The sequence below is a fragment of the Bos indicus genome, chromosome 8, assembly GCF_029378745.1.
Source record: "Bos indicus isolate NIAB-ARS_2022 breed Sahiwal x Tharparkar chromosome 8, NIAB-ARS_B.indTharparkar_mat_pri_1.0, whole genome shotgun sequence".
In the NCBI taxonomy this organism is placed as follows: domain Eukaryota; kingdom Metazoa; phylum Chordata; class Mammalia; order Artiodactyla; family Bovidae; genus Bos; species Bos indicus.
Window position 1 is genome coordinate 84,607,477 of NC_091767.1, and position 21,778 is coordinate 84,629,254.

A 21,778-nucleotide genomic window follows, 5' to 3' on the forward strand; every position below is an offset into this window, starting at 1 on the left:
GTGTTACTTTCTCCCTATTTTTGTGTGTCTACTGTAGGATTCTGATTTGTGGTTGCCATGGGGTTCATATATGTTGACTTAAATATCTATTTATTTTAATCTGGTCATTTAAGTCATTTAAGTTCAAGCACATTCTAAAAAAGTCTCCATTATTTTACTCGTCTCCCCCACATTTTGTGGGTGTTTTGTTTTGTTTTTGTTTTCTGGCTGTGCCACATAGCATGCAGGATCTTATTTCCCCAAACCAGGGATTGAACCTGTGCCTCCTGCAGTGGAAGCATGGAATCTTAGCCACTGGACCCCCAGAGGAGTCACCATAGTTTGTGTTTTTTTATGTCATATTTTACATCTCCATGTGTATCCCTTAACTGTTTGTTGTAGTTATAGTCGACTTTCTAATTTTTGTCTTTTAATCTTATATAAGCATTTGATCCACAGTCTTTGCTGTATATACTGTGTATTTTCCTTTACTGGTGGGATTTTCCCGTCCTATAAATTCTTTCATTTTGTTGTACCCTTTTTTTTCCACTTGGAGAAGGCTAAGACTTCCTTTAAAGTTGGGTTAAATATTATAAACTTTTAGTTTCTCCTTATCTGAGAAGTTCTTTAGCTGTCTCTTAATTCTGAATGATAATCTTGTTGGGTAGATTATCCTAAGTTTTAGATTTTTCCTTTTTAGCGCTATCGGTATGTCATGCCATTCCCTTGTGGTTGTAAAGTTTCTGCAGAAAAATCAGCTGATGGACTTATGGATGTTTCTTTATATGTTACTCTCTGTTGTTCTCTTGCTGCCTTCAGATTCTCTCTTTGTCTTTAACATTTACCATTTTAATTATGGTAGGTCTTGGTGTATATGTCTCTGTCAGTTTGGGACACTATGTTTACCGTACATGGATATCTATTTTTCTTCAGGTTCAGAGAGTTTTCAGTCATAGTTTCATCAAATACATTTTTTTACCCTTTTCTCCTTTGGAACCTCAATAATGCAAATGTTAGTATGCTTGATATTGTCCTGCTGCTGCTGCTAAGTCGCTTCAGTCGTGTCCGACTCTGTGCGACCCCATGGACTGCAGCCTTCCAGGCTCCTCCATCCATGGGATTTTCCAGGCAAGAGTACTGGAATGGGGTGCCATCGCCTTCTCCGTGATATTGTCCTAGAGGTCCCTTAACTTGTTCTAATTTTTTAATATTCTTTTTCTGTTCAGATTGGGTGGTTTCCATTATTCTGTCTTCTAGCTCTCTTAGGCATTCTTCTGTATCACTTAGTCTGCTGTTAAATCTTTCTGGTGTTTTTTCATTTCAGTTGTTGTATTTGATGACTTTATTTTTGGTATTTTCTACTTCTTTGTTAAAATTTTCACTGTGTTCATCTATTATCTTCCTTAGTTCATTAAGCATTCTTTTACTAATGCTTTGAACTCTTTCTGGTAAATTATTTATCTATTTTATTCTTTATTTTTTCAGGGGGTTTTCTCCTTTTTTCATATAAAAGAAATCCCTCTGTCTTCTCATTTTGCTTAACATCTGTTTTCTCTATGAAATTAGGTGAAACAGTTACCTGTCTTGGTCTTAAAGAACAGTACTTGTATGGGAGCATCTCTGTTCAGTCTGTCTCTGCCCAGTGGCTTTGGTGGGAGAGCTGGGTCTGAAGTAAGCAGGGTCATATCTTTTCCCAGAGTGTGTGGGCTGGTATCACCTTGATGGTAGGTAGGATTGGAGATGGAGAGGCTAGAGGCAGAGCCAGGTATGATCTGGGGCTTCTTGTATGCTCATTGGTCATCACAGCCCTATCAAGGGTGGGGTCTGGTCCCAAAGTCTAGAGCAGAATCCCTGAGGGTGGAGTTCAAGCTGCCTCCTTTCCCTGTGAGTGTGTGCTCCCCACTCTCCTGACAATGAAATGTTTGCTCCAGCGGAGATCTGTACTAGAGCAAGAGGATCTGAGTGGTACCTGGTATAGGCCAGTGTGTGTGCTTGTACTGTGCCTACACACCATTCAGAGCGCCAGTCTGTCCTGATCTGCCGCTTCTGTGAACACCAGTAATGGCTGTCCCACCCCAGCCCCGACCAGATGCAGAGCTGGGTAAGAGCCTGCTCTGTCTCCCACAGATGCACACTATCCTCCACCATAGCAGCCTTTGACCTAGTGGGAAGCCGTGCTGAAGCTCATGGTGCTGGAGTGCGTGCTCAGTGTGGTCTAGGGCATGCCTTGAATCAGTTGCAGGAGACTGACCAGAGTCCCAGGCACTTTCAGTCTGCTTCCTCTGTTTTGCTCCTAGGAGTAAACAAAGAGTATTCACACTCTTCACGAGCAAATTCTAGGTTTCCTACAGCCCTCCTGTTAGTCCCACTAGTTTTCAAATCAACCAAGGGGACTCATCTTCTCGGTGTCAGACCCCAGGATGGGATGTCTAATGTGTGGTTCTTACCACTCACTCCTCAGGGAGGATCTCCAAGCCCATGTAATCCCCCTTTACCTCTGTGTCCCCTTCTAGGGCCATCAGTTCTGACCTGATCACTTTCTACCTGATTCAGTGTGGATCTTTACAGCCTTGATTGTACAAAAGGCTTCCTGCCAGTCTTCAGTTTGATTTTAGTGAGAATTGTTCCACCTGTGATGTATTTTTGATGTGTTCACAGAGGGTGATGAACCTGTTGTCTTTCTACTCCTTCATCTTGATCTCCTCTCTCTGGTCCGAGCTTCTGATCTTACAGAGCATGGTGTCTGGCTCATCAGAAGTTACTGTCCTCTCCAGGGCAGGGGAATGTGTACTGCTTGCTACTTAAGACTTTATAATTTCATTTTACAGTTTTGTGGAATGGGCCAGTGCAAGGGTCATAAAAGCTGTTTTTATGGAGCTCGCCTGGCACATGGGGGCATGGAAAGACAGTCGACAGACAGGGATAGGTTATGCCCAATGGCTAAGTGCTACAGAAAAATCAGAAGGAAGATGGGATGTGCTAGTGCGGCTGAATGGGACACTTCTGGAACACAACCTGAGGTGGGAAGCAGGGTCACAGGAAGATATGTGCAAGGAGCCTCGGGCTGGAGCTAACACATGCATGAAGTTGGCATGTTGGAGAAAAGGAGAAGAGGACTGGTATATAGAGCACTACCAGCCCAAAGAAGGCATCTTTTTAGCTAGCAAAGTGCCAGGTGAATAGGACCAGAATAGGTTAGTATAGAGGCATTTTTCCTATTTGTTCTAGATTCAGCACCCTCTAAAGACCAGCTATCCTCCAAGGAGAAACCCAGCTTCTCAACTGATCTGCAGCTTCTGAGCCAAGCAGGCCCCAGGGACCTTCCTGGTGGTGCACCAGCCCCTTTGGTGCCATCATCCCCTCCCGTGACTGCTCTGTCCCAAGACATGGCCCCACCAGCTGCCAGTCCTAAGCTGGAGCCAGCAACGGGGCCTGCCATGCAGGCAGGGGGACCAGGAACCCCTCAGGGGCCAGCCAGTGAGCATAAGACTCCCTGGCCATTAATGGAAACTCTTGATGCTCAGCTTGCTGCACAGTCCCCTGGCATGGGCCGAGGGCCTTGTGCCCCACCTTTGGAGGCCCCCCTTCACCCCATGGGTCTGGGGGATCCTGCCTTAGCCAGAGAGCCCATCACCAAGGGGGAGCCCCTGTCAGCTTTGGCCCCCACATCTGGTGCCCCTGGCGGGGCCTCTCAGCCCACTGTGAGCCAGCCCCTTCCCCCACTCCCCACTGTGGTGGGAGCAATCAGTCTGGCCACTCCCCAGCTCCCCAGTCCCCCGCTGGCACCCACTGCCCCACCTCAGCCGCCTTCAACCTTGGAGTCAGATGGAGAAGGGCCGCCCCCAAGGGTGGGCTTTGTGGACAGCACCATCAAGAGCCTGGACGAGAAGCTGAGGACTCTGCTCTACCAGGAGCACGTGCCCACCTCCTCAGCCTCCGCCGGGACCCCTGTAGAGGCAGGTGACCGAGACTTCACCCTGGAACCCCCAAGAGGGGATGAGCCCCGTACAGAGGCCTCCGGGGGCAGTCTGGGCCTGCTGCCCCAACCTGCGGTGAGTACTGCCCAAGGCACTGTCTCCAGGCAATTCATGTCTGACCCACCCACGCGTGTTTTGCTCAAGTTGCCTAGGGAGGAGGAATCCATCCTTTGAACTGGAGGGGAGGATTTGCAGTTTTGCTACAGAGATGTTAGCAAGTAAGGCTCATAGCTCTTTCTTTGTGTTTCTTTCTTCAGTTGGAAAAGTCAGAAGTGGCCCCTGGATTAGAGGTCACACTGGAGCAGTCCGTGTCCTTGTCAGTGACAGGTAACAAGCCATAGGTGTTACCAGCCTTCCTTACTTTGAAACATTCTGCTTCTCTACCCTTCATCCCCACAGCATCCTGAGTGGGACCCAGATGTGGCAGAAGCAGTTCTAGCACAAACCATGTGTTCACACTCCAAGAGAAGGCCCTCTGTGGAAATGGGTGAAAGCCCTATTGACTGGGCATTAGGATCTTAACAGGGCCTGTCTGGCTCCCCAGTGCTCTCAGTATATTCTGGTGGATACCCCTAGCTCCTATTTCTATAGGAGGTTATAAGGTGACTGTGGTTATTTTGGACAGAATGCAGGGCTGGGGCTGGGGAGTTCCAGCAGGTCTGTGGAAGCTGCCAGGCTAGAGCCATCTGTGAAATTCTGAAACAGGATTTCTTCTGTGGTTCCTGAGTATTGTGCATCTCTGCAGGAATTCTTGCTGTAGTTCTCATTTCACTACCTGAACACATATGTTTTAGCACAAGGGAGTTGGTCTGATCTAAGGTGTTGGTTCTTTCTTGGCCTGGAATTTCTTGGGAGATGGGCAAGATAAGGATCCAGCTGACCTTGTAATGGGACCATGGGTGTGTATCAGTGGCAAGAATAGTCCTCCCAGATCACAGAACAAGGGGCGTGGACCGTTGGATTCTGTGGCTGGACCCCAGGACACTGCATTCTTATAGATGCCACACTTTAGAGGGGTGGGGCTTCTGGGATTGGAGTCAGAAGCCGTAACATATGATGTTTACCTGGGGAAGATAAGGATCATGGGATGAAGCAGGTGTGGGCTGGGCAAGGGAGAAGGTGAGAGATTGTACCTGAGTGCCCTCTCCATCTCCTTCTGCCTTCTTTCTGTGAGTTGTGTACCATGGGCAGCTGCCTTCTGCAGCATCAGTGCCTTCAAGTGCCGGAGCCTTCCAGAGTATGAAACTGACAGGGAAACTCTAAGAGATAGATTCTAGTTTGGAAAAAGTCAATTTTTCAGAGCTGATCAGAAATAGAGTGCAGTTGGTAATGAGCCTCCTGTCCCCAGAGGTGTGCAAAGCAAGACTGGATGATCTTCACCATAGTCGTGTAGGGAGGAGTATTGTGTGTTGCCTAGAGTTGGGGTTGCATGACAGATGAATCTGGGTCTTTTCAGGAATCTGTGTGGGGGCAGCCCCCCAGCCTGGCTGGAGGCTCTTTCAGCCCCTGTCATGCCTCTCCCAATCCCCTGCACACGGCAGCATGTCAGTTCAGCTCAGGCTCACACACAGCTCTGGTTTTCTTTGCTATGTGCAGGTCCCAACTCAGGCCAGGCTTCCACACATCAGCTCCTTCTGCTTCTGTTGTTTACTCTTCACAGCAACCCGGGAAGGCTGGTCAAATGTCTCATCTGTAGATGGGGAAATGAGACAGTCTCAGATGATAGGGACCTTCCACAGACTTTGGAGCAGCAGGATTAGGAGTCACCCTGATTGTTCTGATCTTCCTGGACCTCGTAAGACCCTTTTATCATCAGAACATGTCAGGGAGAGAGAAGGCGATGCTGTCAGGTGAGACAGGGCACATCAGGGGTATAGAGAGGACAGGTAAGGCAGGCGATGGTCATCAGGTGCGTGGAAGGCCTGGCTGTGCCTGGGGGTCTGGAGCAGGGGTCTTCAGGGATCTGAGTAGGATTGGGCTGATGTCCCCCCCCTTTTCTGAATCACAGGGCATCTCCTGTGAAGTGATGGGGTTAGGATGTCAGTAGTTTCTGTTTTCCAGCTGCACACGCCGCTTCTCACTGCCACTCCCTTTCTCTTCTGGATGGCTGCTTTTGGGTCATTCCTGCCTTTGTTCTCTGCACCAGCCTGAGTAACGGTTTTAACGTTCCTACAGCTGAATCATCTTTGAGCCACACGCTTGGCCGTGAGGGAGCACAAGTGGCCTCAGATTCGCGCACAGCACCCCGTGCCCCCCAGGTAAGAAGTTTTCTCCAGTGAGATGCTCAGTGGGTTGGCGGGCTTGCTCTCTGATGGTGTTTGCGTGGAATCTTTTCCTTTCCACTGTTTCCCAAGGATGTCCCTGCTTCTGCCATCCCTGCCCATCTGGAGCCCACAGACCGGACCAGCAGGGTCCCTGGGGAAACCTTGGCTGAGTCCATGCAGAGCTGCCTGGGGATGTTGATTGAGGGTGGCCAGGACAGCCAACCCCAGCCACACAGCACTCTGGTATCAGGATCCCCTCTGAAGTGGCCAGGGCAGCAGGATGGCAGCTCGCCAGCCAAAACCGTGGGCCGGTTCTCAGTGGTCAGCACCCAGGATGAGTGGACTCTGGCCTCCCCCAATAGCCTGCGGTACTCAGCCCCACCTGACGTTTACCTGGACGAGGCTCCCTGCAGCCCAGACATGAAGCTGGCTGTGCGGCGGGCACAGACGGCCTCCTCCATCGAGGTCGGCATGGAAGAGCCTTTGTCCAGTGACTCTGGGGATGAGTCCCCTCGCAGGAGGCCTTCTGTGCAGAAGCATGCCTCCCTGCCCAGCAGCAGTGGTGGTGTGGCCAGTGACTTTGTGAAGAAGGCCGCTGCCTTCCTGCAGAGGTCCTCTCGGGCTGGCTCCCCATGCCTGGAGACACCCAGCAGGATGGGTGTGAAGGTCCCCACCATCAGCGTGACCTCCTTCCACTCCCAGTCATCCTACATCAGCAGTGACAACGACTCAGAGATTGAGGATGCTGATATCAGGAAAGAGCTGCAGAGTCTTCGGGAGAAGTAGGTTCTGTGGAACAGGTCAGGTCTGGGCTATGGTGTCAGGGGAAGTGTCCGGGAGCCGAAGTCCACGTCCTGCCAAGTGTGCTTTGAGCTGCTTGGGCTGGGTGACAGGGCAGAGGCAGTGTCCCTGCCGTCAGATCTGGTCCCTGGTCTCTGGGGCCCACACCTCCCCTCCTCCTTCAGTCTCACACATAGGCCTTGATCGCGCTTGCTCTCTCCCCCTGCAAGTTTACCTGCTCCTGCTGTGGTCAGGGTCACTGAGATACAGCTAAGCCATGAAGTCTCCTTCAGGACAAGAGGGCCCCACACTTTAGTGACTAAGGTCGGGAGAGGCTGGAATCCTTGGGAAGGAGTGGCTGTGGGCTCTTGGAGGGGACCCAGAAATGGAGACATGGGCCGGAGAAGCCCGTGCTCTCTTCTACTCTTGGCTGTGCAGAGAGGGCCCTAGCCTTAGCTGCATGCTCCCTGAGGAAGGCCAACTGGGACCACCCAGCCCTTTCCTAGACTTTTCTAGAAACTGCCCTTGCCCACAGCCAGTGATTCCACCCAAGTCTTAACAGCAGCTTCCCACCCATGTGACCTGGCGTCTTGGCTCTATTCTCAGGAATACTGTTGCCTGTGGGGTCAGCCTTCGCTGCAGGCTCTCCTGGGCACAGCTGGAGCCCCAGGGCCCTGGCTAACATTTTCTGTAGACTCGCTTGTACAGGCTTCCTCTCCTCTGAGAGGCCTCTTGTGCTGTGTTCCCTCACATGGAGGAAGTAACACTTCTTTGCCTGATAAGCTAAGGCAGCCTTCCAGTTCTGAGCCCTGATTATTTGTCTCTTCACCCATGTTTATGAGTAGGGTTTGTATTGTAAGCATAAACGTGAGAAGCTGTTCATATCCTCCCCCCGTCCACCCCACCCCCCCCCCCAAAAAAAACAGCAATGTTACAAGTCTGGATATATTGAAAAACTTGAATGTTTTAGGCTGGTCTCCATGCAGTTCTGTTGTTGGGTGAGTTGATGCCAGAGGTCTCAGTGATACTCCCATTTGGCTTAGGTGTAAACAGAAGGTGACATTTAAATGCCCTTATGTCCCCTGCACATGCCCTGTCTGCCCAGCCTACCCTGCAGGCTCTACTCCTCATACCCATCCTACCAGTCCTGGGCTCTCCTGGAGGGGCCTCATGTTGGAAATGACCAGAATGCCCACCTGGCTTCCCTCTTCCTTTCCCTCCTACAGGCATCTGAAGGAGATCTCAGAGCTACAAAGTCAGCAGAAACAGGAGATTGAGGCCCTGTACCGCCGCCTAGGCAAGCCGCTACCCCCCAACTTAGGCCTCTTCCACACGGCCCCACCCATTGGCCGCCGGAGAAAGACCAGCAAGAGCAAGCTGAAGGCGGGGAAGTTGCTGAGCCCCCTGGTGCAGCAGCTCAAAGTCGTGGCCTCCAGCACAGGTTGGCCCAGGGCCCTCCTAGCCACCCTCAGACGTGGGAGCTGGGCAGATGGGAGGCAGGCACTAGGCCTTGGAAGAGCACTTCCTGAATCTCCTTTTATTGGAGCAAGGAAGTGTCTTCAGGCCCGAGAGAGCCAAGGCCTCCATCCCTCCTGCCAGGAGGGAAGAACCGGAGTCCCAGCTGCCTGTGGGTTGCAGTGTGCTCCTCCCTGCAGAGTGCTGCCCGGGCTGGGGCCTGCTTCCTGTGATCCCGTTTCTCAGATGTATGTCAGCCCCTGACAGTGGGGGTTGAGAGCTGCCTTGGGGGAGGGAGAGGATGATAGGGACCCTCCTTGCTCCCCAGCCTTTAACCACAATGCCCAGGCACTAAGAGTACACACCGCAAGCCCCCACAACTCTGGGGTGGGGACCCAGTGAGCTGAAAGCCCCAAATGCATCAGGTGGGAAGCCAGCAGTGAGCTGACCTTAAGCCTTCCCTCTCCATGTTGCAGGTAACCTGCAGGATACACACCCAAGAATTTCTAGGATTACCCAAAATTACATGAATTCCGTATCAATTCCTAACTAACACGAGACTTCAGAGAGTGAGGAAATCCACAGGTCCCCTTTGAGCCCACGTGTACATCTGCAGATGGGCCGTGGTCCTTTCACAGCATTTGCACAACGTAGGTTAGCACCAGTGGAAACAGTGGTCATTTTCTTCGATCTTCCTGGCAACTGCACATGGGTGATCCAGCAGAGTACCCATTGCCTGTAGGGACTCAGCTTCCCCAAGGTCACCCAGCAAAGAGCAGGGAGGATAGACATGGCCTGAGCTGGCTGGTCTGTCCTGTGGTGCCTCATCGTGCCTGTCACCCCTTCTCCCCCCAACCCAGGTCACTTGTCAGACTGCAGCAGAGCCCCTCCTGCTAAGGACCCTGCCCAAGCTGGGGCAGGGCCCACAGCAGCTTCAGACCCATGTGGGAAGGCAGTTCAGACTCAGCAGCCTTGCTCCGTGCGGGCCTCCCTGTCTGCAGACATCTGCTCCGGCTTGGCCAGTGATGGAGGCGGAGCGCACGGCCCAGGTGATTCCCAGCTCGCCCGTCTCCGAGCATGTGCTAGCCTCATAGGGCCCGTGTGGCATAGAGGGGACGTGAGCTGCGGCCAAGGCTGCCGACAGCCTCTTAAGGAAAAAGAAACGTTAGATGTAGATTTTGAATGAGAAAAGTGGATGGCCTGCCCATCATCAAGTCTTGCTGTAAGCAGCTCAGAGGGAGGTGTGCTTTGCAAGAGCCGGCCTGGGGAAGGCGCCAGGACCACTGAGAGGTCAGATGTGGCATCTGCTGTGTGCTCTGCGCCGGTTCCCAGGCACTGGCCCACCCCCACCCTCCCCCACTCCCCACTAAACATGGGTCCTTCCGTCAGGAGGGCCAGTTGGGGGGACGAGGGCACAGCTCTCGAGCTGGGAGATTGGCCTTGAGGAGGAAATGCTCGTCACCGCTGCCGTGGATGCAGCAGCTACGCGATGAGGTGCTCCACCCCCACCATCTCTCTCCAGAGAAGTCGTGGTGACCGCTGCCGGTGCCCACCCCCACCCTGCCCCGCACGCTCTCCTGGGGTCCGCTTCTCTTCCGCTCCAACATTGCCTCCTTTCCATTATGTGATCAGTGGCTGTGGTCCTCTGGGCTGGGCTAGGTGGAGCCGTGGATGCTAAGTGAAGAGGCTGATGTGGCTGGTGGTGTGTAGGAGGAATCCCAGAGACTGTACTTGATGCCTGTCTCTTTGTTTTCTTCCCTCTATATTCATTTGCAGGCTGGACGGTTTACCACCCAACGTCTGAGAGAGTGACCTATAAGTCTAGTAGCAAACCTCGCGCTCGATTCCTCAGTGGACCCGTGTCTGTGTCCATCTGTCTGTATTTGTTCTTTTGTATTTTATCACCTCCTGGCCCTTGGTTTCTCCCCTGCCCCTCCCTGTCTTCATTATCTTCCATACATTTTGTAGGACACCTTACCCCACCCCCATTGAAATCATGTACTTGATACAAAAAATGGAACCCCGTCCATGCCCACCCTTCTAGCCCCAGAAAGCGCCAGTGCATGCTCTTGGCTGGCTCATGCCTGGACACCAAAAGCATGTGCAGTGGTCTGCCCACTCCCAGCCCCTGGCGCTCTGCCCCAGGCCCCGGGGTGCTCTGCATTTCTTCTGTCACTTGTTTGTTTAGTGTTTTGGTTTTTTTTTCTTTTTTCTTTTTTTTATGTTGGACGTAGTTTTATTTCTGTTGCAATCGTGGCAGATTTACACGTCTGCTGTCCCCAGTTCCAGCGACAACAAAAAGACAACCCCGGCCTTCTCTAGACGCATGGTGTGTTTCACACGTGTCTGGACTCTGAAGACATGCATGTAGCGAGCCGAGACAGTTCTAGAAGGTCACTGGAGGGTGTAACTTCTGTACAAGGGCCGTATCACAACATCCAGTACTGTTAACCCACTGCCCCACTCCCTGCATGTGGAAATGCTGAGAGAACGTGCTCCAGCTAGGATGCCCCAGCCCCCTCCATTCTTGTCACGTCAGGAATCTCTGACCCTGAGAGACATGATTCCAGGCCTCCTGCTGTGCCTGTGTGTGGGCCCGGCCCCTCCTGGCCTTCTCTCTAGCTGGAACACTTTACTTGGTGTATTTCCCTCTCATCTCACCGACCTCAGAGATGAAGTCAATTATTCAGTTCCCCAAAGCTCTGCTAAATCAAAACTCAAGTCCCAGTCATCATCTGCCTCCCTGGAACACACTGCTAGCACCCAGGGACTCCATGTCCAGGAATGGCACATCTGCTCAGGCTGTCCAAAACCGTTTTCATCCCTCAGGCCAATTGGCCAATGATTCAGAAGCTGTGAGGTTTTCAGGTTTTTGTTTTTCAACAGAAGTGTTAAGCTTTTTACCCATTGGATTGTACATGCTGGTTTAGGGCCTCTGGCTTTTGCTGGTACAATAAAGATACATTGTGTTTGTTGGGATCTGAGGCCACATCCATGGCAGGCATCCATCAGAGTTCAGTGTCCATCCCCATCAGAGTGACTTTGGCACCCTCCCCGGGAGGGACAGGTCAGAGGCATAAGACTGTGTAGAAATGCTCGGGAACTGCCCAGTGCTCCTTGTCTACTAATAGCACCCCCACCTTCCCCCGTTTCTGCTCAGGTGTCTGGGTCTGCAGGTTAGTTGCCAAGTTGGGTAGGGGGCTGGGAGGCCTGCATGCATCCTGGCTCCCTGCTCACCTCACACATCACCCATTAATCCTCTTTCTTCTGCCTGTGTGTGCCTGGCTCTCGCCTGGGAAGCTGTGGTGAGGGCACCTGCACCTCTAGGCATCTCCAGGCATCTCCTAGTCGGACAAGTGTGTGTATCACTGCTTGAGGGTGGCCAGCCAGGTGTGGGAAGCAGAGTAGAGCAGGGCGTTTGGGGTAAAAATGTGAGTGAAGAGTACCATGTGCCCCTGAGGTCATTGCCAGGCTACCTTTCTACTCAGGTGGTTCTACTTTTTTTAAGGGTTTTCATTTATATCATTATTAATTATTGTTTCAAGATAAAAAAAATTGAGGATCAATAGGGACAAAGAATCAGGATCAGATAGAATTCTTCACTTTACCACTTTCAGTTTTTAAGGGATGAGAATATGTCTTCCCCTAACCACACTACTTGTGTGTGTGGCTAGGAAGAAAGAAATGTGTGTGACAAGGCTTGGTGGCAAACAGGGAGCTGGCCTACGTAGATTAATTTTAGGTGGTGGTACATGCTGGCCTATAAGGCTTTATTTCCTCTGATGCTATGAATCCAGTAATTCTGCCTGTTTTCACACAGTGGCCCTTTTAGGCATACCATGGCTAAGCTCGGAGAAGGCAATGGCACCCCACTCCAGTACTCTTGCCTGGAAAATCCCATGGACAGAGGAGCCTGGTAGGCTGCAGTCCATGGGGTCGCAAAGAGTCGGACACGACTGAGCAACTTCTCTTTCACTTTTCACTTTTTCATGCATTGGAGAAGGAAATGGCAACCCACTCCAGTGTTCTTGCCTGGAGAATCCCAGGGACAGGGAAGCCTGGTGGGCTGCCGTCTATGGGGTCGCACAGTCGGACATGACTAAAGCGACTTAGCAGGAGCAGCAGCATGGCTGAGCTCCTAGTCTTTGGGCCACATCGTGGCCCCCACATGCTCTGAGGTTGCTGGTCAGGAGGGTGTACTGTGGGTTCCTGCCCTGGACCCGCTCACTGCAGCCTCCAGCTGAGCCTGTGCCCCTGCCACTGCCACTCTTAACGGGGTGGGATTCCCCAGGACTCCCCATCCTGTCCCACGTGCGCTGGCATTTGCTGAGCCCTGTAGGGGGTTCTCTTGGACCTGTAGTCTGCCGGTTTCTGGGTGACCACAGAGCTTTGTGCTCTGAGAAGAGGCTGAACACATGCCTCAGTGAGAGATCAGAGGGAAATATTTAGGGCTGGCTTCAGCCCCTGAAGGCTGAGAGGCAGGGGGACTTTGGGTTGGCTGCAAGGGCAGAGGGAGCTTGAGCTTGGGTGCTGAAGGCCATGGCTCTGCGGTTGCCGGGGGCAACTGGTCCAGCCCAGAGCAGGAGGTAAAGCCAAGAGAAGGTTTTCAGTTTGTACAGGAGACAGGACTCTAGGAAAATAAAACCTGTGTTAAGCTTTGAAGTACACAAAGAAGGTCCCAGCTTCCATGAAGCGTGAAGATAAGAGGGGTTGGAGATGGGTGGGAGCACCTGGGGTGGAGCTGCAGGCAGCTTCAGGAGGTGGGGAGGTAACTTGAGGTGGTGAAGCAGCCATGCCCAGGATAGAGAGCCAGGGGAGGGTGAAGCCTGGGTGCTGCCGTAGGGTGGGCACCAGAACAGGCCAGCCCTCAGAGCCGTAGGCGTGCTGGCACTCAGGGAAGGGCAGACTTGGGAGTGAGGCTCTGGGCACAGAGCCCTCCTTGCAGCCAGTGGAGGCTTCAAGGAAGCTTGGAGTCAGGGGTGTGAGGCCATGTTCAGAAAGTGGTTGTGTCCTGTTAGTCAGAAGCTGTGGTCAGACCCATTGATCCTCCCTGCCCGCCCCCCCCACCCCGCTCCCGCTCTTCATCAGAACAGAGACGGGCGAGGGCCAAGCCTTTCTTTGTGCACACGAACAGTGAGGTCTGCTGTGCTTTTCTCATGTCCATCAGCAGCAGGCCGGATGTCATCCACGCTGTAGCCAGTTTATCTCTGGGACCGCTAGGTGCTGCAGTGCAGCCCCCCAGGTTCTTCCCTCACCTGGGACTATTCTCGCCCCTCCCTGTGGGGACTCACGAAGCCCCAGCCTACACTACGGGCATTCAGGATGAACTGTCCTAAGGGTAGGCCCTGTGCCACTCGGGCCTACCGAGTGGAATGAAGTTCAGGGTGGAGTCACCCTAGGGTAGAGCTGAGACACACCCTTCCTCCCTGCTCATGCTTCCCAGAAAAGTTTCAGCTCCGTGCTCGGATCTAGGTGGCTTGCTCCAGAGACCCCAGGATGATGTTTTGTCTCTGTGTCTTGTGTGTCTCCTGTGCCGGAAGAGAGCACGTGATGCCGCTCTCAGGTGCAGGGCTGACCGGCGGACTCGCCTCTTGACATGAGGGGAGCGGGGAGGCCCCTGGCTGGTCTGCACTGAGGCTGTTGTCCCCAGTTCCTTGTGAACTTCGTTAGTGTTTGAAGCTTGATAAACTGCAGGTGTGATAGTGGCTGCAGGGCCTGGCCCGGGCAGATGTGATAGTGGCTGCCCTGGCCCGCCTCTTGAGCAGTTTGCCTGCATCGTGTATCCTGGGATTTGAGGTGTCCTTCTGGCACTCCAAGGGTCTAAACAGCGTTGGGTGCCTGACAGGGCTGGCCATCCATACCTGGAGCCGCCTCTGTTTCCATGCCAAAGTGAATGTAGGGGCAAGTGGGGTGGGGGGCCTCATTGCATGCAGGCCTGGGCGATGCCTGAGACTCCTGGCCTGGCTGTGGGGGATCCTGCAGACACGAGCTGCACCAGGATGAGATGTTCGGTCATCCAGCGTGTTGCTCCTTTGCAGTCTGGGAAGAACAGTTTTCTCAGTAGCTGGGAGAGGCTGCCAAGCCCCAGATCCCTAGCATCTGCCCATGTGGAGGCTTCTCGGAGTATTTCTGGGGTTGCTAAGCTGGCTTTTGCCAAGCCTTGGCTAAGGATGGAAGTGCTATGGGGAGGACTCTCTCTTCATGGGAAACCAGGGGGTGGGGCTGGTGAAAACCATTATTCCCCATGTGCGCCTGATGTTGGCTTCCCATAGGCCTGTGTGGGTCCCATGTAGGTATCCTGTGGGCCGCAGGTGGGCCCCTGGTGTGTCCCATGTGGGCCCTTTGTGGGTTCTGTGCAGGCCTGCTGCCCTTGCATTGCTCCCTTGTAGCTTGATGTTCCTTGCAGCTGCCTTGTTCCTTCCTGCTCTGTAGGCAGGAACTCGATGTATATACTAGCACAGTGTGGGTTCAGCAGGGCTGGGTAGGGACTTGTTCATCAGAGGCTGTCTGCATGGTGTGTGTTTAGAACAGGACTCAGGACAGGGAACAGACACAGGGGACGAGATTCAGGGGGCCACTTGAGGATGGACAGGGCTCTGGCGTGAGTGTGGACTGGTTAGCCACATGATGCCTGCTCAGCTGTGGTTTTGTAGAGCCAGACAGTGTGACCTGTGTGGAGGGATACAAATCTGGTTTATTTGTATTAAAGATCCACCCTAAGGGCTCGGAGCTGACCAGGCTGTGGTCACCTCAGGGCTCGTGCTCAGCCAGGGCATGGACGGCCAGGAGCTATGCTCCATCCCTTAGGCTGTGTCCAGTGGGGGTGTGGGTTGGTATTGCTTTCTGGCTCTGAGCACGGTGTCCTGGTGTCTGATGGCTTTGACCCTGCCTGGGTAACCAGAAAGATCGGTCTGGAGCCCTAATTTCAGGCTGATCGCAGGTACAGACTCCCTCTAGCAGGCAGCTTCTATGGCTGGCTCGTGTGTTCTCTTCCCCATGAGGGTGATAGGAGACAGCTCTGGATGCAGAGCTCTAGCAACACTAGGAGCTGCCAGGCAGGCACAGAGCAGCCTTTTGAAAGAACCTGTTATGGTTAGACTGCAGGGACCTGGCAGAGTACTTAGTCCCAGGTCCCAGGGTCGTCTGTAGGGGACTGCTGTGGTTCAGAGGACAGTACAACCCCAGGATCTTGACTAGGAAATCTGTGTTCACATGCACAGTCACAGAGCCCAGGACCCTCCTCCCTTTGTACCTTGGAACCCCTAAAGGGCTTTGTGCTTCTAGCTGTGGTCCATCTCAGGACACAGAGCAGCAAAAACTTTTCAGAGTTCCCACTGAGAATCAGTCTGGATTGCTCCTGCCTGGCCCAATTCTGTTTTATTCTCATTACAGACCCCAACTGAATATCACCTCTCTTTTTACCAAGTCAGCCTCAGCGAACACAACAGGATGAACCAAAATAAGTGCAGCTCAGTGTGTGCTAGGTTTCTGAACCAATGAGTACAGCTTTTCCCCAATAAGCCTTTGCCCCTGTCCCCAAGCACAGGAAACAGTGTCTTGCCTTCCGTAGTGAGGGGCTGGGAATGGTGCTGTGGTGGGCACTCTCTTGGGAGACTGGGGGTGTGTAGGGAATCATGCTCCAGGGGAGGGGCCGTGGGCAGGAGCACAAACAGACCCTCCATGCTAGCGTGCCTTGCTGAGTGACCTTGGGAGCACCTGAGCCGTCCTTGCCCATCCCACCTTTGCCTGCTTGGCTGCCTGGAATGCCACAGGGTAAGCCGGGTGTGGCAGCCCCTTTTGGCCAGCTCAACGGCCCTCCAGGTGGGCACTAATTGTCAATGCCAAGCACTAAAGTCACTGCCCATCTGTCTTAGCACAGGTAGCCTCTGGGAGTACAGGGTCTGGGAGCTCTTAGTGATGGTGTGGTAAGGAGGCCTCTCACCCTGCCCCATGGACAGGGAATACCCAATGAGGCAGCCGTGTTACTGAGAATGAGGGTCAGCTTCCCTCCAGCCTCTGTAGACAGGGCTCCTCATATTTCCACCTCCACGCTCACCACTGGCCTGTTCAGGGCAGCCCAAGATCTGGGATTGGCCTCAAATCTGCAAAACAATGTATCTTTTTGCACTTGGAAAACTGCCCATGAGCCTTATGCCAGGCAGGGCCAGGCTGTGCTCCATTGAGAGCTCTCCTGGCTGACTTTTAATGGGCATCCTGCCTCAACCAGCAGGACTCCCCAAAACCTTACATTTGAAAGCCAAGCAGTGTGCTTTGCTTTTTTTTTTTTTTTTTAATTTTTTTTCTTTCTTTCTTTATCTCTCTTTCTCTCTTTTTCTTTTTTTTCTTTTTTTGGAATATGCTTCTAGAGACACACACACTTCTACCTGAAGCTTGGGGCTTGGCCCTGCACCTCCGCCCCTCGGCGAAGCTCGTGTGAACCTCCACACTGACTTGGGGGCCTCCCAGTTAGCCCAGGAGGCTGGTCCCTTCTTTCTGAACTGCTGGCCTTTGCTCCTCCTCGCACACTGATGACTTTTGCTTAGAGTGTGGTGGCTTGTCCCCCTCGTGTGCTGTCCTGCCTAACCCTGTGGTCTTGTGTCATTTCTTTTTCCCTTGCAGGGTCTGCCTTGAAGCGTCTCTGTCTAGGCAAAGAGCACAGCAGTCGTAATTATCGGGTTTTTTACCCCTTGTCCGCTTCCATCGCATGGGCTTTATTGTGGCTAGTGCGCATCAGGGTTTCCACGGCTGGACCGGGAGCCGAGGGCCCAGCGGGTAGGCGGGTGTGGACCCGCTCTGTGCCCACCCTCCGTGGATGCTGCTGGGCTTCCACCTGGCGAGATAGCTGCCCTTGGCACACTTTCAAGCCTCCGTGGCTCCTAGAGTTTGTGCATTCTCGCCAGTTCACATCTAACTGGCTTTCCTTCTCCGAAACGTCCATGTATTACCAATCATTAATTGGCTCCTTTTCCAAAACCGTAGGAATGAGTATTTCCTTCAAGTGCTAAAGATGAGTGCCCCCCACAGAGGAGAGATGCCGGGACAAAATGGGTATCAGTTTACCTGGGCCGCCCACTGCTCTCATCTCATGCCTCTTGTTTTTTTTAATTTTTAAAATTTTTCTGTTTTTCTTTTTGGGCTGAAATGTTCATGTAGAAATAGCAACATGTGTAAAATCTCATCACTAATGTTTAACTGTTTGTCTGTGCTTTTTCATTGCTAGCCTCTAAAATAAACTACGTTTTGCAATGACTTGTTTGAAGAGATGGTCATTAGGTTATTTATTTAGTGCAGAAAATTTAAAAATTGGCTTATCCAAAATTGCCAACCAGAAATTATGTACTTGGAGGAGGAAAGGGACACAATTTTAAAAAGTTTAAAAGTCCTATTTTGGTCCTTAAAAAAGATCTTTGAGTAAAGCACCCAGGTGTGCTCACTTTTGTCCGGCTTCACCTAAGCCACAGCCCCAGGCCTTCTGTGGGCATCTGGGCCTCCTTCTAAAGGCGTCAGCCCCTTAGTTGGCACCAAGCCTCTGGGTGTTTGTACACCTTATTATTATTACATGCTCTGGTAAGGAGAGGCATGGTTTCTGTGTCTTAAACTCCAGATCACCAAATCATTATCGTTCACGGAAACAGCAGTCCAGCCCACTGCAAGCGTTTTCCCTTTGCTGGAAGGATATTGGCAGCTGCTAAGCATTCTGCCCAAAGTATTGTTGAGTCTCCTCTGAATACTCATGTTAGAACTTAGAGTGCAGAAGCTGGAGGACTTTGCCCTTAGTTTGTGTCCAGCTGTACCGGCAGTTTTCTGAACTCCCTCACACGGAGGTCTGGTGGTTCTGGGCAGTGTGGGCACAGAAGGGATACTGCATAAAGCTGCCAGCAGCTGGGATCCTGTCCCCTGACTGTTGAGATGGGTGATGGCTGCCTGGCAAAGCCCTATAGCCTGAGATCACTCCACTGTGTCTAAAACTGCATGGACCCCCAAATGCAGACCATCTCCTGAAGCAAGGTGTTGCCTGGCTTAAGCAAGACCATTGTTTAAATGACTGCAGCCGCCAGTGGTGCTGGTGGGCGGTGTCACCAACCCTGGCCTGTGTGTGCTCCCCAGGGTCCTCCACCAGCAGCCTGGTCCCGGGCCCTGAGCCGGGCCCCCAACCTGCCCTGCACATCCAGGCGCAGGTGAACAACAGCAACAACAAGAAAGGCACCTTCACGGACGATCTGCACAAGCTGGTGGACGAGTGGACAAGCAAGACAGTCGGGGCCACACCACTAAAGCCGTCACTCAACCAGTTGAAGCAGACGCAGAAATTGCATGACATGGAGGCCACAGCAGGCTGGCCCCTGGCCTCTGGCGAGGCACGGGCTGTAAGTGGGGCATGGTCGGGGGGTGAAGGGGGGTGGATTTGCCCAGAGTCCAGGGGACGGAATGGGAGTGAAGCCATGACTCCAGATCTCAGCGGAGCAGTAGGCCCTGACCCGGTGTTGGGCAGTGCCTAGGTGGGACTGGCCAGCAGCTTGCAGGTATGGCCTTGTCCTGGTGGCCCCACCTTCATTGTCTTCCATCAGAACCCAAGCTGGCAAAGTGGGCGTGGTCTGCATGACGTACCCAGGGGCATACCTCTTGTTGTGTTTTAGCTCAGGTGTGCCCAGAACATGTAGGGCAGAAGTGAGGAGCTGCTGTCTTTGGTTCTGTTGTGTGATTTGTTCCTGGATCAGGACTGCTGACTTAAAAACCTACACTGAAGGAGTATTCCCTCTTTTTCAGTCTCCTGGGGGAGTTTGTGCAAGATTATGTTCTTTCTCCCTGAAATGTTTAGCATAGTTTACTGGTGAAGCCATCTGGGCCAGGAGATTTTATTTTATTCTGTTTGTTTTTTTTTTTTAACTTTTTATTTTATATTGGAATGTGGTTGATTAATAATGTGGTCTTAGTTTCAAGGGTACAGCAAAGTGTTTCAGTTATACATACACATGTATCTGTTCTTTTTTCAAAATTTTTTTCCCATTTAAGTTGTTTCATAATACTGAACAAAGTTTCCTGTGCTACGTTGGTTAGCCATTGTTTGGCGGGGGAGGGGGCCGCGCTTAGTCTTCACTGTGGCCCACAGGCTCTTTGTCGCACACAGGCTTTCCCTGGTTGTGCATGGGGGCGTCTCTCTAGTTGTGGTGTGGGGTTTCTGTTGTTTGGCGCACAGGCTCCCTAGTTGTGGCATGCAGCCTCTAGAGTGTGTGAGCTCAGTAGTTGCAATGTGCAGGCTTAGTGGCCCTGCAGCATGTGGGATCTTCCCCAACCAGGGGTGGAACTCCCATCCCCTGCATTAGAAGGCAGATTCTTAATCACTGGACTACCAGGGAAGTCTCTGTCCATTTTAAATATAGCAGTATGTACATGTCAGTCCCAAACTCCCTCACTGTTCCTTCCCCGCAGTAACTATAAGTTCGTTCAAGTCTGTGAGTTTGTTTCTGCTTTGTAAATAAGTTCATGTGTATCTTTTTTTTTTTTTAAGATTTTGCATAAAGTAGTGATATTTTACAATATTTGTCTTGCTTGGTCTGACTTACTTCATTCAGTATGACAGTCTTTAAGACCATCCATGTTGCTCCAAAAGGCACTATTTCATTCTTTTTAATGGCTAAGTAATGTTCCACTGTATATGGGTATCTCATCTTTATTCATCTGTCCGTGGGCACGTACGTTGCTTCCATGTCTTGCCTATTGTAAACAGTGCTACAATGAACACTGAGCTGGATGTATCCTTTGGGGCCATGTTTTTGTCCATATACATGCCCAGGAGAGGGATTACAGGAGCATATGGTAGCTCTATTTTTAGTTTTTTGAGAAGCCTCCATACGGTTCTCTACAGTGGCTATGAAGTGAAGTGAAAGTCACTCAGTCATGTCTGACTCTTTGTGACCCCATAGACTATACAGTACATGGAATTCTCTAGGCCAGAATACTGGAGTGGGTGGCCTTTCCCCTCTCCAGGGGATCTTCCTAACCCAGGGATTGAAACCCAGGTCTCCCGCATTGCAGTCGGATTCTTTACCAGCTGAACCACAGGGAAGCCCATAGTGGCTGTACCGATTTACATTTCTACCAGCATTCTCTTCACAGTCTCCCCAGCATTTATTGTTTGTAGATTTTTTTGATGATGGCCTTTTATTTTATTTTTTTCAGTGTGGAAAGGTTCAAAAGTTTCAAATGTACAAAAGATTGAAAATTCTTCAGTGAACTCTCAGGTACCCTCTACCTGTGAGCTGTGATTGGCATTTTGCTTGTATGTATTTGTCACATTTCTCTCCATCCCTTGAGGGTAAGGTTTCCATTATGGATTTCATTTCCTTTACAGTTTTAGTACCATTTAGGTTTTCTATTCTTTCTGTTAAATTCTGCTTTTCTAACAATTGGTACATCTCTAAATTTATCTCAGTTTTCCAATTAATTGGCATAAAGTTGCTTATAATATCTTCTCTTCACGGTTTGCAGGATTTGCAGTGATGTCTTGTTTTCATTCCTGATAATGGTGATTTCTCTGAGTTTATAAATTTTATTAGCCTTTTCAAAGAACACATCACTTTGATGATAATTCTTTACTGTAATTTCATTAGTTTCTTCCTTTTATTATTTCTTCTATCTTTGGGTTACTTTTTTCTAGAAAGTTTCTTGAGATATGTAGTGCATTGATTTTGAGCCTTTCTTCTTTTTTAATACAGGTATTCAGGCTATAAAATGCCTTCTACTGATACTAGCTGCATTCCAAAGATTTTGATATATAGCATTTTCTTTAGCCTTCTGTTCAAATATTTTATAGTTTCTATGGTGATTTGAGGTAATATAGTAATTAACTGAGGTAATATAGTTATTAGGGTCTTCTCAGGTGGTAAAGAATACGCGCCTGCCAAGCAGGAGACTCAGGTTCAATCCTGGGTCGGGAAGATCCCCTGGAGAAGGGAATGGCAACCCACTCCAGTATTCTTGCCTGGGAAATCCATGGACAGAAGAGCCTGGCATGCTACAGTCCATGGGATTGCAAAGATTTGGACACAACTGAGCAATATATTTATTAATCTTTTTGTTAGTTTTTTTTTTTTTTTTTAGCATAAATGGACTGTGGTAAGAGAACAAATTTCGTGTGTTTTCAGTTCCTTAAAGCTTGCTGGGACTGGATTTTTGACCCAAGTTGTCAGTCTTGGTCCAGCTCCACAGGTGCTTGAGGTCATCCTCTTTGATTCCGTCTCATATCCACACTCCCCGTCTGAACTTCCTCTGTTCCTCTTCTCTAGCACCCTCCTGACAATGCACCTCCATTAAACTCCTCAA

At 51.2% G+C, this 21,778-nt stretch overlaps 1 protein-coding gene across 9 annotated transcripts in view; it reads left to right on the top strand.

The window, feature by feature from the left end:
- The window catches only part of WNK2 (WNK lysine deficient protein kinase 2), a 147,000-nt gene that overhangs the window by 104,475 nt on the left and 20,747 nt on the right, over nucleotides 1–21,778 (top strand). For 4 of the 9 annotated variants that reach the window (XM_019966595.2, XM_019966600.2, XM_070795145.1 and 1 more), the window contains 9 exons: nucleotides 3,208–4,031; nucleotides 4,214–4,283; nucleotides 6,132–6,214; nucleotides 6,311–7,002; nucleotides 8,227–8,441; nucleotides 9,316–9,504; nucleotides 10,232–10,330; nucleotides 17,075–17,119; nucleotides 18,563–18,822. In XM_019966595.2, coding sequence (XP_019822154.2) covers nucleotides 3,208–4,031; nucleotides 4,214–4,283; nucleotides 6,132–6,214; nucleotides 6,311–7,002; nucleotides 8,227–8,441; nucleotides 9,316–9,504; nucleotides 10,232–10,330; nucleotides 17,075–17,119; nucleotides 18,563–18,822 — 2,477 coding nt within the window. The remainder of the gene's footprint in view (nucleotides 1–3,207; nucleotides 4,032–4,213; nucleotides 4,284–6,131; nucleotides 6,215–6,310; nucleotides 7,003–8,226; nucleotides 8,442–9,315; nucleotides 9,505–10,231; nucleotides 10,331–17,074; nucleotides 17,120–18,562; nucleotides 18,823–21,778) is intronic. The other 5 variants (XM_070795142.1, XM_019966596.2, XM_070795143.1 and 2 more) reach the window with 5 other exon arrangements.